At 53.3% G+C, this 15,222-nt stretch overlaps 3 protein-coding genes across 10 annotated transcripts in view; 2 read left to right on the forward strand and 1 right to left on the reverse strand.

Moving 5' to 3' along the window:
• Positions 1 to 8,896, reverse strand: part of LOC109528892 (actin filament-associated protein 1-like 1) — a 13,628-nt gene extending 4,732 nt beyond the window's left edge. For 2 of the 7 annotated variants that reach the window (XM_019891947.1, XM_019891953.1), the window contains exons 1-15: positions 8,317 to 8,890; positions 5,100 to 5,228; positions 4,914 to 4,994; positions 4,524 to 4,603; positions 4,331 to 4,448; positions 3,732 to 3,824; positions 3,310 to 3,521; positions 3,026 to 3,208; positions 2,628 to 2,720; positions 2,198 to 2,324; positions 1,451 to 1,588; positions 1,167 to 1,381; positions 632 to 777; positions 487 to 541; positions 367 to 369 (exon numbers count right to left, since the gene is read on the reverse strand). In XM_019891947.1, the coding sequence (XP_019747506.1) occupies positions 367 to 369; positions 487 to 541; positions 632 to 777; positions 1,167 to 1,381; positions 1,451 to 1,588; positions 2,198 to 2,324; positions 2,628 to 2,720; positions 3,026 to 3,208; positions 3,310 to 3,521; positions 3,732 to 3,824; positions 4,331 to 4,448; positions 4,524 to 4,603; positions 4,914 to 4,994; positions 5,100 to 5,228; positions 8,317 to 8,338 (1,695 nt within the window). In that variant the 5' untranslated portion in view covers positions 8,339 to 8,890. Of the gene's footprint in view, positions 1 to 366; positions 370 to 486; positions 542 to 631; positions 778 to 1,166; positions 1,382 to 1,450; positions 1,589 to 2,197; positions 2,325 to 2,627; positions 2,721 to 3,025; positions 3,209 to 3,309; positions 3,522 to 3,731; positions 3,825 to 4,330; positions 4,449 to 4,523; positions 4,604 to 4,913; positions 4,995 to 5,099; positions 5,229 to 8,316 lie in introns of all 7 variants that reach the window. The other 5 variants (XM_019891950.1, XM_019891951.1, XM_019891954.1 and 2 more) reach the window with 5 other exon arrangements.
• A 947-nt stretch (positions 8,897 to 9,843) lies between these two features.
• On the forward strand, positions 9,844 to 12,075 carry LOC109528900 (lactoylglutathione lyase-like). Of its 2 annotated transcripts, none has more exons than XM_019891968.1 (6): positions 9,844 to 10,072; positions 10,318 to 10,471; positions 10,574 to 10,714; positions 10,854 to 10,921; positions 11,013 to 11,102; positions 11,452 to 12,075. In XM_019891968.1, exons 2-6 carry the CDS (start codon positions 10,395 to 10,397, stop codon positions 11,544 to 11,546), a joined length of 471 nt encoding a protein of 156 aa, XP_019747527.1. In that variant the 5' UTR covers positions 9,844 to 10,072; positions 10,318 to 10,394; the 3' UTR covers positions 11,547 to 12,075. The 2 variants fall into 2 exon arrangements, with proteins under 2 accessions (XP_019747527.1, XP_019747526.1); XM_019891967.1 differs by having other exon boundaries at positions 9,845 to 10,072; positions 10,389 to 10,471.
• Positions 12,076 to 13,306: 1,231 nt separating this feature from the next.
• The window catches only part of znrd2 (zinc ribbon domain containing 2), a 2,263-nt gene continuing 347 nt past the window's right edge, over positions 13,307 to 15,222 (forward strand). The window contains 4 exon segments of the mRNA XM_019891966.1: positions 13,307 to 13,425; positions 14,446 to 14,597; positions 14,691 to 14,775; positions 15,075 to 15,222. Coding sequence (XP_019747525.1) covers positions 13,410 to 13,425; positions 14,446 to 14,597; positions 14,691 to 14,775; positions 15,075 to 15,222 — 401 coding nt within the window. The 5' untranslated portion in view covers positions 13,307 to 13,409.

The following is a 15,222-nucleotide window of genomic DNA, read 5'->3' on the forward strand; positions in this document are numbered from 1 at the left end:
TGTTGAACATTGAAAGAGTTGGACTTTTCGGGCATATAGTACTGTCTTGAAATTCGACACCGTTTGATTTTGCCGCATAGTTTCAGGATCATTTTGGTCCAATTTTCGCATTTTCTCTGCGTGAGTTTTGAGGTTTATTATTTGAAGATTCCTGGGGATATTTTTCCAGGAGTATTTCGCTTCGAAATCCAAACTGTTTGACTTCTGAGGAATTTGAACGACTCAAATGATTCGACTTTTCTTCAGAACATCTTTGTGTAAAATCCAAATAGTTTGACTTGTCAAACATGGTCACGATTTTTCAGAAGGCTGCGCGCGGGATCGTTCACTCCATTCTTGTTCCCGAAACACGACATCGTTAGCCACGTCCTATTTTATCTTTTCAAAAATGGGACATGACAATTCTTCGTACCCTGACTCCGTCAGTCAGTTAAAAAGCCAATGATGCTCTTGGGCCCGGAGACATTCCGCGGACGGTGACCTCACCTCCACGCTTTCGTAGACCTCGTCGTACGTGGAGACGACGGCGGCGGTGGCCCATCTGAGAGCGAGGGAGGGAAGGAGGCAGAAAAAGAATGAAAGGAAGCCGCGGACCGGAGGGAGCGCACGCCGGCGAGTCCCGGCGTCTCACAGGAAGGAGCGTCTGGCGGCGTGGCGGATGTCCGTCAGCGTGTCCACGTCCACGTAGTCGTAGTGGAGCTCATCGGGCAGCGCCCCGCCGCCCGTCTCGGCCAACAGGACGCCCAGCCAGCGGCCCAGACTCTGCGAGCAGCCGGCCTGAGCACACGCGCAAACCTCAGCGCCCGTTCCGACCGCGGCGCTCAACATTGACGCGACCGCCATTCAATTCGCTTTCTTCCACTTGAAGTCTGGCCTTCAAATTCAAAGCGGAACGTTTGCTGTGTATTTCCCACAATGCTTTGCTTTGAAATTGAAACTCCGCTTTGAAATGTTGTCAGTCTAAAATTCCAATTGTTTGACTTAGGAGGCATTAAAATTGGTTTTCTTTCTTTGGTAAGACCCCCACCCGCCAAAAAAGGGATGATATTCTTCATGACACGTTTTGAAAATGAGGGTAAATGGGTGGGTGATGAGAATTTGATTGTGCCGCGTATCAGAACGGCCATATCGGTCGGCCCCGAGTGACGCCGGTGCGACGGGATTACCTCCAAGGCCGCCAGCTCCGCCCCTCCCTGTAGGATGCGGAAGGAGAAGGGACGCTTGGGGCCGAGCCCCCCCGGCACCACCTCGGCCCCCCGCAGGGGGAAGGCGGCGACGGGAGCCCGCCGGTCTCCCGGCTCCTGATGCAGATTCAGATTTCCCGCTCGCACCGTGCACCAACACTCCTTCCAGACTCCGCCCACGCACACGCCGAGATATCCTGGGGGCGAGTTTTGCACCGAGGTCAGTCGGCCCGCCGCGCCGCGGCCCGATCGACGACGAGCCTCACCGCAGCCGGGGTCGTCGCGGCGAGCGCTGAGGACGGGCGGCTTGCGTTTGGAGAAGGTGATGATTTGATTGATGGTCTTTCCCGCCGCGCGGCTCATGGATCCCGTCAACTCCGACAAGGCGCCGCGCTTCGCTTTGCCTGCAGCCCAAACGCAGATGATCGATCGGTTGCTCATTTCATTCAACAAATCGCAAATGTTTTGTTTTTTTTGAACCAGCGGAATTTGTGGCGTGAAGGCGGAGCCGCGCGCGAGTCTCCGGACACGCGTTTGCAAATCGCCGGCCGCGCCCCGGCGCGATTTGAGCAAAAGTCCCACGGGGGAGGATCCGGCCGATCAAGAGGCTCGGCGGCGACGCGTTTTACGTTGCCCATTTGTGACTTGGCTCAGGCATTTGTCGATCCGCTTTCCATTTTTGCGGCTTGAAATACGACGGCCCCATAACGGTTGGCCGGGACTCTTGCCTCGGCGAATGGCCAATCAATCAGTCGTTCTCAGCTCCCCCACGACTATTTGTGATTTGGCGACACAATCGCGGGAAGTGGGCGGGAAGGACATCCGATGTGCTCCCGCCTCCCTTCCTGTCACCCCCTCACGCCACAAAGCGGCGCAACAAAAGAGCCTCCGGCAAGATTCTTATTCGGCACGGCGCCTACTGAGCAACTGAAATGGGAGGCCTCAAGCGCATCGGCGCAGGTCACAGGTCGGCACTCGTGACGTCCCAACGTGACGATGGGGCGGCGACCTACCGAGCGGGTCGGCGGCGTCTCGTCCCGGTCCCGGCGACGATCCCGGCGCCGCTCCACGCGCGGATGACTGACAGTCTGCGGCGGGCCCGCCGTCGGAGTCTGACGCGTGTCTGTCGGATTGCGGCATCTGAGGCGGGAAGGCTTCGCCATCATTTTCTCACTTTGTTACTTTGAAATGCGGCGACGGCCTCGGGGGAGGTCTGCCGTCTTCCGATGACCGCTGGCCAAAATCCCGAGCAGTCGTTGGATTTGGCGGTCGCTGCTCGCCAGATTTTTTCCCGTGACTTCTGATTTCAAATTCTCCAAACGGCCATTTGAGGGAAAGCAGAAGTTCCTCGAGGCCATCGACAAAAAACGGGTCGGGGCACGCGGGATACGCGTGACCGTCACCGGGAAAGGGAAGCGGCGGAGGAGGAGGAGGATGACGCACCTTGTCAAGCGACGTCTTCCCCCGAACGACGGGAGGAGTCGATGCGTCGAGAGCGTCCGCGTTGCCGCAATCGTCGCCAACACCTCGCACCGCCTGCAAGGTTGAATTCCTTTTGTAAAAGCCGGAAACGGGAGAGCGTCTTCCGAGATGCTGTTTTTTTACGGCTCGGTTATTTCGGATGGAAGTTGCGGGCTCTCCCCGGGACGCCGCCCCTTTTCCCATCCCGCCCGGCGCACCCCGACGGCCACACACAGATTGCGCCTGTCGAGCGGCCGTCGAGTTCAGAGAGGAATTGTCCTTTGCGGTGAGTAGCGAGTAGGGAAAGAGCGAACAATGGCCAACGCGGTCTCCCCTTGACGGCCTCCCGCAGGTGTAGGCGCGCGCCTGAGCGTGCGTACCTTGATCCATCGCTGGGCCTGCTCTCTGCTCTGCACGGCCAGCACCAGAACTTCTCCGGCGGGCAGAGAGAAGCGCAGCTCGTGTCTTTTCTTCTTGCGGCCGTCCTTGTTGACGTAGAGGACGCTGCATTGGCCCAGCGGAATCTCCGTGTGGGGGGTGCTCTCCTTGACGCTCTTGTAGCACTGCACGCACACGCACACACACAGAAACAGTTGAGAAGCACGCACTCTCTTGTCTTTTCATCTCTCTGGCTGTCTCAGCCCTTCCTTCGTGTCTCTCTCACCTGTAGCTTGTCATCTCGCACGACCACCAGCTGTTTGGCCCACTGTCCGAATCGCTTCTTCCGCGGCAGGAAGGCGCAAATCCGGCAGTTGCCGACCGGAGCGTCCGCGCTTCCATCCGTGGCGCTCCACCTGGGAGGAGGACTCTGCGTTTTGGCCTCGTCGTCCTCCTCGTAGGACTCGTAGGAGCTGCTCACTGCGTCCGAGTCGTTATCTGAGCGCATGCACGACACACCGAAAGCATTGCTTCTCAAATTCGGCTCTGGGGGCAACTGCATCGGTCTCAGAGTATTGCTGCATGTTCTGCTTCTATGTGATGCTGCTGGGTTTTTTTTTTTTTTTTGGTGCAGGGGAACACAGAGCACTGGTCACTTCCAAACATGCAGGTCGTATTCCCGAGCGGAAAGAAGCCAAGAGGACTCACAGGAGTTTTGGGGAGTCCCGTTGATCCTGGTGGTGGGGTAATTGTTGTCTGCATCTTCATAGTAGGCGTCTTCCTCAGAGTTTCTGTGAGCTGCCGTGGAAAACCAAGAAGAACGACTCAAGCGCGCCGACGTCACGATGGCTGCGTTGGGACTCATTTACCAATTCCTACGCTCTGATCGCAATTATGGAGGTTTGGCGGGTCAATAAAGTCCATTTGAGTTTCCTCAGTGACAATGGAGGAGGAGGGGAGATCAACTTCTTTCCACGTTGTTCTTGGAGCACGACTTTTGTCTAGAAGAGGCTCCTCCGATCACCTCAACGTCGGTCATTGCCGTTAAGCGCGACTTTGGTCGCGTCGACATCATCCCTCGGCGCCAAGATGGAAGCGCATCAACGTGCGCCGCGAGACCCTCCGCTTTGTACATTTGTGCGGCAACGTGACAAACTTCCATCAAAACGACAGCGAGCGAAAATGCCGAGCCCTTCGAAATGGAACGCTCGGGCTATGTTTTTCCGACAATTCCCGCAACAACTTGCCAGCCACTCGTCACGTTGCCTTGGTGCCCCGAATGTGTGTTAAGGCCGACGCGCGCCCACCGTCCGTGTCGGTGGTGAAGTACTGGGGGGCCGAGTCTGGCTCCAGCGGAAGGGCCTCCTCGTAGTAGTCCTCCGGGAGGGGCGTGGTAGGCACCGGAGGGGGCGTGTCCGTGGGCGTCTGAGGGCGGCAAGCCGAAGCGCTCATCAGCAAGTTAGCGCGTATGACGGAAACGAGAGCGGACGGACAACTTACAGATTTGTCGCCGTGTGTCTCCTCTTCCTCTTCCTCCCTCTGGAGGACGGGGGAGGTGCAGAGCGCGTGCAGATCGCAGTCTGGTGACGCAAGCGATGACATCAACATCACCACACGATCGATAAGAAAGTCCTTTCCAAATTGGCAAAATGATTTGAACGTTTCTTGACAAAAAGTGATTTAAGGTTAAAAAAAAAAAAAACATTTGTTTATGATCAATAGGAACTCCATGTATAAGAGACACCCATTCCAAATACATTTTAATCAAAAAAACAAAAGGAAACAAACAAAAAGATGACTGAATCTGGGTCAGATGTGATCAACTCAACAAAAGACTCGGTTACGGGACTTTTATTTGGGCCTCGCGCGAGGACACGTCGAAGGACTCACCAAAGCCCTCGAACAAGGACTCGACGAAGCTGGTGCCGTTGCCGTCGAGACCGCTGTTGACGTACACGTCCGAGCCGGCGCCTGCAGAGAACGTAGACGAGATTCTCTGGCCTTCGATTCAAAACGGAACCTGCCAGTGGACGGGAAGGGATGGGACGGGGCCTAAAATGTCCCAGATGAGGATACCTGACGCCTGCAGCGTGTGCAAGATGTTGCGCACGGACGCCATCTTGTGGGCGGCGGCGGCGCTGAGGCTCTCGCCGTCCAGCATCTCCAGCAAAGAGGCCAGCTCGCCGACCAGTCGCTCCACCGCCTCTGCACAGACACGCTTACGATTGCCGATAGATGCCACAACATCCCGGAGGGGGCGCGGGAAGTGGCAAGCACGACTTTTGCCACGATGAAACTCCTCAACTCACTTCAAGAGAGCACCTTGACACCAAGATGGTGCTACAAGTCATAACTTTTTTGCCCCCCCCGAGTACAGAAAACAAGGGAAGCAACATTTGGGAGGCTCGATTCCCAAACTGTGATGTCGCTGCGTTGGCAATCATTCACTTGACTCCGCAATCACGTGATCGCTGGCCACCTGGCACACTTTCCTCCGTCATCTTGCAAACGCAATTGTTAGTAAGCATGCTGCTTTTTTTTTTTTTTTTTGGACTGACATTGTCACCGAAAGTTCAAAACAAAACATGCGTCACCACAAAATACAGCAAACGGATGACTCAACGACGGATTAGCAAAACCGTTGTGGACGTTTTGACGAAATGCAACAAACAAAGTTATTGTGTTCATGTCAAAAGTTGACATCCTGCGTCTGAGCGCGTGACACACGCTCGGACGCATCCTGCTCTCTTTCTCTTTCAGCCAGGATGTTTCCTTGCAAAGAGGAAAAGAGGTCAAAGTGCAGAAGAAAAGCGGCTGAGAGGGCGGACCGTCGTCATCGTTCACGAGCGGCGACCGCGACAACGAGGTTATTGTGGCGTGGGACGGCCTTCACTTGTTGGCAGCTGTTCTACTCAAAAATGGATTTCAAACTCCTCCTGTGAAATCTCCAGCTCGTTTCTTTTTTTTTTTTTTTTTTTTTGCTCTTTTCTAACACTTTAAAACAACCGGCAAGTGCCGGACGTGAGCAAAAATCATTTGTACAACCATAAACAATAAAATAATCAATGAAGAGCGAAGACGGTAGAGAGCCCAAAAACCATAAACTAAAAAAAAAAGTCTCAAGAGGAAAAATGAGTTTGAAGACAAGCTTTAAAGATGGCCAGCGAGGGGGCTTGCCGGACGTTCATTCCAAAAAGAGGGGCCGGCAGGCAAACGGGCTCCGTCCCCTCGCAGCCTCCACTTTGTCCTCGGCGCCTCCGCTCGCGTCTGCTTGGCAGGTGCGCAGGGGCGGAGGAGCTCAGACAGCTCAGGTGACGTGACAAAAGGCATCGATTAGTGTTTCAAAGTGCTGTTGGGACAGGAGAGCCTTGGCCATCGCCGGCTGCCGAAGATGAAAAAAGTTCAACGTGGACATGACATGCGGGCGCTCAAGACCAAAGTCCAACATGGAAGTCTCACAGGGAGGACGTCAACGCAATTTCACACAGACTCTCCGGAAAGGGAAAACGCGGTAGGGGGCCCGCGTCGCGACGTCCGGCGTCTTGCTTCGCGCGCGCACGCTCAGACAATTGCGCATTGTTTTCACAGATCGCAAGGAGAATCGAAGCAACTCGGAGACAAACGTGCGCACGCACGCGGTCCAAAATGGGGCGTGACGCACAAACGCGCCGCAGCTGCGTTGTGTGAGTGAGCAGCCGTTGGCGCATCCAGCCAGCAGCTGTGAGAGTGCGTGCCCGTGCGCGGGTGGGCGGGCGCGTCCTCGTAGGCGAGCAGCTGTAGTTTCCTGTCTGGGGTTGTTGATGACTCCTGCATGTCCGCCGTCCACGGCTGCATTTGCTCGCCGTGTCGCGGTGGCCATTTTGGGGAGCAAATGCAGCTCGGCGGATGTGTGCCATTGTCGCACGAAACCAGACGAAAAAGTGCCCTCGTCCTAACCGCCAAAGACTCGCCACGTTTGCGTGGGGCTGATGTTGGTTCTTTTGGGTCGAAAGGCAAAAAAAAAAAAAAAAAAAAAACATCAGCTGTACAACCAGCTTGCGGCCCACTTCGCCTACAGAGCCTGCTTTGTTAACCCCCCCGCCACCCCACCCCACACACACAGTCATGAGACTGGAACCATGCGACTCCAATTTTAGATTGTCCGAGTGTCATCGTGATGTTCTCACACCAAAGGATGATGACAGCGTCTGTTGTGCACTTTTCCATCTTTTTCCTGACACTGCCCCTTTTTGTTCGGGGAGTGGGTGGGGGTTCCGGAGGGGTCAGAGTGCATCTTGGCACCCTGGCAGAGCCAATCGTCATCGTCACAGTTTTTGTGGCTCCTCATTTTGAATTTGAGCCACCTGCGCAGCTATGACAACCAGCCAAAACACGTCACTTTTGTCAATCAAACCACAGAGACAGAGAAGGAGACAAGGAAAGAGGAAGGGGCCCGGGGAAGGAGATAAAGTTGTAAGGCAGGAGGCAAGGAGCAGGGGAAGGACGCAAGAGAGAAGAGAAGGGATGCTTCGAAGCAGGGAAAGGACCTGAATGAGCAGTGAAGGAGGCCAGGCGATGAGGAGAGGAGACAAATGACCAGGGGAAGGAAATAAGGGAGCAGAGGGAAAGAGATGAGACGGGCCGGGGGAATGTCGCAAGGGCAAAGGGGAGGAGGTTGCGGCGGAAAAGGGAATAGGAGACGATCGCGTGAAGGAAACAAGGGGGAGAGGTGAAGAAGACAAAGGAGCAGGAAAGGAAATGAAGGAGTAGGGGAAGGAGGTGCGGGAGCAAGGAAACGCATGCGAGGGCACCGCTAAGGAGGCAAGTGAGCGGGCAAAGAACCCGAAGGACCAAGGGAAGGAGGTCAGGGAGGAGACCAGGGGGCGTAGGGCGACAATGGAGGTGAGCGAGGAAGGAGGCAAGTGGGCAGGGACGCAGCCGAGCGCCAAAGAGAAGGAGGCGAGTGAGCGGCAACAAATGAGGCGCCGCAGCGCCAAACTCAACAACTGTCGCGCGCCTCTGATGACGTCACTGTACCCGCTGGCAGGCCGAAATTCGGTCTGACGTCACTCCCCTGCCCGTTACGGTTCCGGCCCGACCGCCAACCGTCGTCCGACACTCTCGCTCACTCGGTTTCCGAGTCTTTTTCTGACTTTCGACACTCAATTCGCCCGTACGTCGTTGGGGTTCAGTTAGGGAACCATGACGTCAACTTGTCGCGGACGAACGCGGCTAGCTGCTAGCGCGTAAGTCGCGGCGAGGTGACGTCAAGTTGAAGCTCAACTTCTTCCACAAAGTTCACGTGAAAACTCACCGCTTTGGCGTTTGGGCTCCATAAGTCCACTTTTTGGTCTCCGGCAACCACTTCCGTCGCTTGGTCGTCGTCGTCGTGGTCTTCCGGGAGGACCGCCGCTCGGCGAAGTCGGGACGAGCGTGGCCGGCCTGAGTGAGCCTCCGGGCGGCCGCAGCGGAGTACACTGACCGCCGCGGGATGGAGCGGGGGCGGGAGCGGGAGGACGTCCGTTGGACTGCTCGTCCGCCCCCGGGTCCTAGAGCCGGTTAACGGTCACAGAAGAAGCCAGGCGGAAGACGAGGCTCTCGGCTGTGCCTTTAAGAAGGCCAGATCGAAAAGAAAAGTTCCCCAAGAGGGACAGACGTCACTTGAAAAACCACGACGATGTCTCAACAGAGCATTTCAGGTCGTCTGGTGTCTCATCTGCATTTGATCTCACCAATCCGAAGGATATGATAGAGAGACAACGGAAACTTCTTTTTTACTCTTCATCATATCCTCTCGCATTCCTTCCTGGGCTTTCAGCGTCCTGTCGGCGGTCTGTGTCGTGACCTGCGCAGCCGAGGAATCTGTTTAATGGCAAACGAGACAAAAGAAAAGCAAACACATACAGGAACACGCGCACGCACGCACACACACACACACACACACACACACACACACACACACACACACACACACACACACACACACACACACATACGATCTTCACAAACTCCCATGACTGAGTTTGCACGTCGAGACAACTTGTTCTTGGACAGACCCGCGGTTCGTTGCTATTGGTAACCAGCAGCATCCTTGTGCACTGAGGCGCTGCGAGCACCAGAGGGCAGCAGAGTCGCAGACTGACAGACTAGGCATCGGTAGCTCGATCAACAAGCGAAGTTGACTTTATTGACATTTTTATTTGAAGTCATAGAGGAGTCTGACTTCAGTTCGCTCAGTGTTTAGCTGAAGGAAGATATTTTTTGCCGGAGCTGGACATGCCTGGTCGAAGCAATCGCAGCAGCTGCGTGAGATTTTATTTTGATTTGATTTTTTTCACATTACAGTAAACTCCGCTAATCACCAGGATATGCTCCACGAGGATGAAAACACACAATACAACGAGACCATATAAAACATTTTATGAATCACTTTTGCTCTCACACACTTGTGCAAGACCCATTGAGTGTGTGTGTGTGTGTGTGTGTGTGTGTGTGTGTGTGTGTGTGTGTGTGTGTGTGTGTGTGTGTTTGCGCGCGTGTGTGTGTGTGTGGATGCGTGTGTGAGCTGCGGCCAACAGCAGCACCTGTGATACTAATAATGACTTTGCTCACTGCATTTAGGGTTTTTGCTGTTCAACAAATGGCTCTCCTTTCCCACATGCAAGGGCATGATAGTAAGTAAGCGTGCTGTCAAAAGCCATGAAAAAAAACGATTGCCTCCAAAATCTGTGACGTAGAACTGTGATACAAGCACTGCGGAGTTGTCCCGTAAATGTTCCAATTGTTCTCATGTTTTGGGCCGGCCCAGCGCGGGACACACGCTGACACACGCAGCCGCATTCCTGTACAGGCTCGCCTACGCCACGCCTTGGGGCACACGAAGCAGGCAGACGGTCGGTCCGCTTGTCGTCTTTGGACAGACGTTCCAACTGGCGCGCCAAAGTCAACTTAAAAAACAAAAACCCAAAACATCTTCCTAAGTCTTCCAGAGCGCCGGCGCCATGGACAGAGGAGGTTTGTCGGAGGAAGCAGTGGCGGACGCCTGCAAGGACGGAGATCCCGCCACCAAGGTCACGTCACGCGCCGTCCCGCTCCGATTTGAAAAGAGACTCAAGAGCGAATCCCCAAGTCAAAAGCTTCCTTGATGAGTCGGCATCAAATTGAAGATATCCTTAGTTATTTGGTCTGAGGATTTTTGAAATTTGCTAGCAAAAATGTCCTGCATTGATTTGCAAATTTTCCGAATGGCAAGTTGGAATGAATGAGGCAGGCCCGGCGTCGTTGCGGGGACCCGAATTGTTGTTTTTCCCTGCAGATCGGGCGTCAAGGTGGCTTTGCGAATGGGGTAGTGACGTCACGGCGGGGTCCTGTCTTTGCTGCCTTTAGGACTACATGATGCAGCAGACCATGCTGAGGGTGAAAGATCCCGCTCGCTCCCTCGACTTCTATACGCGAATCCTCGGAATGACGTCAGTGTCGACACACCGCTGGAAGCCTCCCACTCCCAACTCGCACGCCGCCTGACATCGTGTGCGTTCGCGTGTGTGTGTGTGTGCGTGTGTGTGAGTCAGGCTGCTGCAGAAGATCGACTTCCCGTCGGTACGCTTCAGCCTTTACTTCCTGGGTTTCGAAAACAAGGCCGACATTCCGTCCGACATCCGGGAGAGGACGGCCTGGACTTTTTCCCGACGAGCCACCTTGGAGCTTACCCAGTAACGCACACTCACGCAAATTGGGGGGGGGGGGGGGTTCCCTTTTATTTCGCGCGCAAAAAAAAAAAAAAACGTTCAACAAAACAAATTATATTATTCACATTGTATTTGTGTGTGTGGCCCCCACCCCACGTCGCAGTAACTGGGGCTCAGAGTCGAACGCAAGTTTGTCTTACCACAACGGAAACAGCGACCCCATCGGCTTCGGTGAGAACTGCAGCTGCTCTTTCTCATCTTTTCAATTGAATTCGACATTTTTGGGAAGGATTTGTGTGTTTGTTTGTTTTTAAATCCCAAGGTCACATTGGCATCGCCGTGCCCGACGTCGGCATCGCTTGTCACTTGTTTCAATCTTTGGGCGTCAGATTCATCAAGAAACCGCACTCTGGTAAACGCACGCAACGTAAACACGAGTGGGGTTTTTTTGGGTAGCGGACTTTGATAGTTCCTTAAAATGTCCACAAAAAAATGTTGTCAAAGTGACTGGGAAGTTGGGAATGACATTGCGAACGTGGCGGTGATTTATCAACCGGAGATGACAGTCAAGTCGACGACTGAAACGACTCATCGAATGAGGCCGACGTAGATGAGCGAAATGAAGATCACCAGTTAATCGGCGGACTAATTTCCAAAAGATGTTTAAAAAGAGCTAACATCGACCAATTCCATTGGGCTTACTAATGACTGCAATGAGATTTTTCAAAGTGCTTGTGACGATGGTTTTGGGTCGTCGGCAGGCAAGAGGAAAGGTCTGGCCTTCATCCAGGATCCCGACGGCTACTGGATCGAGATCTTCACTCCGGACAAGATGGCGGCCTTGATGGCGCCTTGATGCCGATCTGCTGACGGATGCCAGAATGCGGTGGCAAACGGCCTTTCATTTTGCCGCACGTTTGTTTATTGTTACCACGGTTACAATTCGCAGACTTTCAAAGCTCATCCCCAACGTCTCTTTTGGATGTCTTGACGTGTCAAACGAGGTGACGTCATCACCATGCAGCGGTGACCCCGTCATTATGCGGTGGAGGCGACGTCATCACCTCTGGCGAGATATTTCCGATGTGCGTGAGAGGTTTTTGTTCTGAGCGAGTTATTTTTTTTGGGGGGGGGGGTTGGGTTCATGATGTTGATGTGTGATTTTTTTTTTTTTTTTGCCTATGACAATATATTTGGCAAGCATAAGAGTTTTTCTGGCAAGTGGGGAAAATTGTCGGGTGAGTTTATGGGTGAATGTGAAAGATTCTTCGTGTGAAGGTTTTTTTGTCACGTGTGAGAGGATATTAACTTGGCGGCTTGTAACTGGGAAAGTCAATTCCTTGCGTGTTTGACATACTTGGCCAATAAATCTGATTCTGATACTCTTAGAAGGCTGCTCAAAGCACAAATTGCATTCTTTTGTGTGTGTGTGTGTGTGTGTGTGTGTGTGTGTGTGTGTGTGTGTGTGTGTGTGTGTGTGTATTTAATGTGAGAATTGAGCTTCCGGTGAGGGTGCGTGGGCAACTGGAAAAAGTCAGCTGGAATATGCCCGCTTGCTTTCACTCAAGGTTACGCCACCAAGCGCTTCGGGCCACCTGATGCTTTGCCCATCTCGCGACACGTCCTCCACCGAGTGTTCGCCCTTGACAAACGCTTTGAAAGCGTCGATGCCACACCGGACGACAATCTGAATGACAACAGGACGACGACATGGCATATTGGGTACTTGGAGAGCCAAGTATTATATGAGGTGGTGCTTGGGGTCCAATGTTGGACAGCCACAATTCCGTTACTTTTGGACAAACGAGCGGCGGCCAATCAGTGTCGGGTCTGTGACCAACATTGGCCTGTTTGTCCGCAGGTCAGCCTGAGAGAAACTCCACAGCGGAACCCGAACCGCCGACCATCGCCAACTTTGGGCTTCCCGTTTCAAACTTACACCAGACCTATTTGCATTTCTGTTGGGAGCATTCACAGTTTTCAAGTGAGTACCAGGACAGAATCAACGGCACCTTGGGCTTCCAGAGTCGGAGAGTCCAATCCAGAACGGGCGGTCGCTCATTTGCGCCTTCACCAAGTTTTCCTCGGCCGTCGAGGTGACGGAGACCGGGTCGCCGCCCTCCGGGATGCAGTGGTGATGGGGCCCCAGCCAACTGTTAGGGGTCTCCATCTTCTTGCAGCATTTGGAGCCCTGTTGAACCCCGAGTGGCTGAAGACACATGCATAATTGCATTTTCCAACATTTTATCAAACGAGCTCAAGTTTCACAAAGAGGCAGTGGTGCGGTCACTTGACTTGTATTGTTCCTAATTGCGTCAGCTGGATGACCGACAGTCAAAAGTGCTTCTTTTATTGATCACTTCAAAATGAACACTTGTAGGCTAACAAAAACGTACTTAGAGTTGTATGAGTTATTCCGGAAGTGTGGAATTGCCAATGTGAGGAAACATCTTTGACCGGTCGGTGTCCTTCGAACGAGTGGGTAAAGTCGTTCGTTTGTATTCGGCAAACGCATTTGAACGTATATTAAAGTCCTGTATGAACGTCTTGGTAAACATTGGAAAACGGGATCATTCTTTTCCCCATGATGCAATCCTGCAGTTCGAGCCGGAGCCCGGCGGGGGGCGGCAGCGGTCCAGGGCGGACGCTGGCCTGCGGCCGTGAGGAAAACGCTCGTGACGTCACGACGCCGAACGTGCGTCCGGCGCCGCGCAGCAACATGTCGCTTCATGGAGGTTGGTTGTTGTTTGCTCGCATGCTTGCTTGCTTGCTTCCTTGCTTGTCTGCCTGCCGATTCGCAGCCGCCGAGACAAGCGACGCTCGTCGCGAACCCTTCGGTTCGCGACGACTGTCGCTTGACTTTGGCGAACTCGACGTTTGGTTGCCTCGGCTAACGTTAGCGCGTTTTTGCTAGCTAGCTCCTGGCCACCGCTTCGTCGCGCGCACCGGAGCAAAGTGGTGTTCTCTCGCCGGATCAAAGGCTCTCCGAGTTCCTGTTCAGGCCAACGTAGTGAGGTCGCCTGGCCCGCTCTGTTGAATCCGAGTTTGACCATTTCCGAGCTGTCGCCACTTTTTTTTTTTTTTTTCCTTCACAAGCCTGCCAGTCGTGGGAAAACTCGCGAAGCACAGACCACGCCGAGCAATGATGTTCATTATTTGTAATACCTCGTGAAAGTCTGGACAGTCACCATGCTAAAGCGATGCATCCATCTCCGCAGACCCAAAGTCGTCATTTGAAAATGACGAGAAATATTAAATTGACGTTTTCATCACAAAATAATCATCAAGACTCCTCTTAGTTAAGCATTATACTGTACAAACGACGTACTAAAATACAGCAGAAGATGGCAAGAACTGTATCATTGCAAGAATAAAATGAATAAAAACCAAGGATAATATGACTAGAGTAATAAAATGTAGTTTCGGTTTTGGGTTTTTTAACTGTTTATTCTATACATGTATATTTGTTTTCATTTAAGTGTGGTAACCCTGGCACTTGCCCATCCCAATTGCATATACTGCGGTTTTGAGGATGAGCTTCTATTTGGTGTCTTTAAAATAGTCGCTGTGCCGTGGCCAAAACTGGGAATGCGTTGGGTTCAATTTGCGAAATTTCTACTCGACGTTGTTGCGATCGGGGAGTTGAGAATGAGCGAATGCTCGCAAATTGTTTGCAAAATATCTTGTTGTACTCCCTGCGCTCCTTGCTCATGGTATTCGCGGTGGTCTTTTCCTGCTTCCTCCCGTGATGCCAGAGGAGGAAGACTTGGAGTGGGAGCCCCCCACCGAGGCCGAGATGAAGTTGATCCAGGCCCGCAGGGAGAGACAGGACCAGATCAGCAAAATCATGGGCGACTACCTCCTCAAAGGCTACAAGATGCTGGGCGAGTGCTGCGACGTGTGCGGCGTAAGTCTCGTGCGCGCACACACACACACACACACAAGTGGGTACGCGTGCGCGTGAGCATTTTATGTCATTGGGAGTGTTTTGTCTTTGCAGACCATCTTGCTGCAGGACCGCACACACAAGAATTATTGTGTCTCGTGTCAGGAGCTGGACTCTGATGTTGACAAGGACAACCCTGGTAAGACACACACACACACACAAAGCGAGTGTGTTGGGAATCATTGTCTCATTCCCCAACTAGTGATTGGAAATGAGTGTAGGATTCGCAAGATATTGACTGTCAATCTTCTGAGTATCTATGGATGAAAGCATTTGAATCGAGCGGACCGTACGGTTGACACGAGAGCTCAAGCCATCAATCGAATAGTCTCGAGTCACTCCGGGTGGCTGTTTGGAGGACTTTTTTTTTTTTTCTTCTTCTTCTCAACGATGCGGTCCGCTACAAATAAACGAGTGACGTCCTTGGTGTCCCGTCAGCCCTCAACGCGCAGGCGGCGCTGTCCCAGGTGCGAGAGCGGCGCCTGGCGGCCCAGTCTCCGGCACCGTCCGATCCGGCCTACGTCAACGGCGACGCCGGCGGCCGCGTCGCCGCCGTCCCCCAACCCCGACCGGAGCACTGCGAGGG

This window comes from Hippocampus comes, unplaced genomic scaffold, assembly GCF_001891065.2.
Source record: "Hippocampus comes isolate QL1 unplaced genomic scaffold, H_comes_QL1_v1.1 scaffold676, whole genome shotgun sequence".
Taxonomy (NCBI): Eukaryota; Metazoa; Chordata; class Actinopteri; order Syngnathiformes; family Syngnathidae; genus Hippocampus; species Hippocampus comes.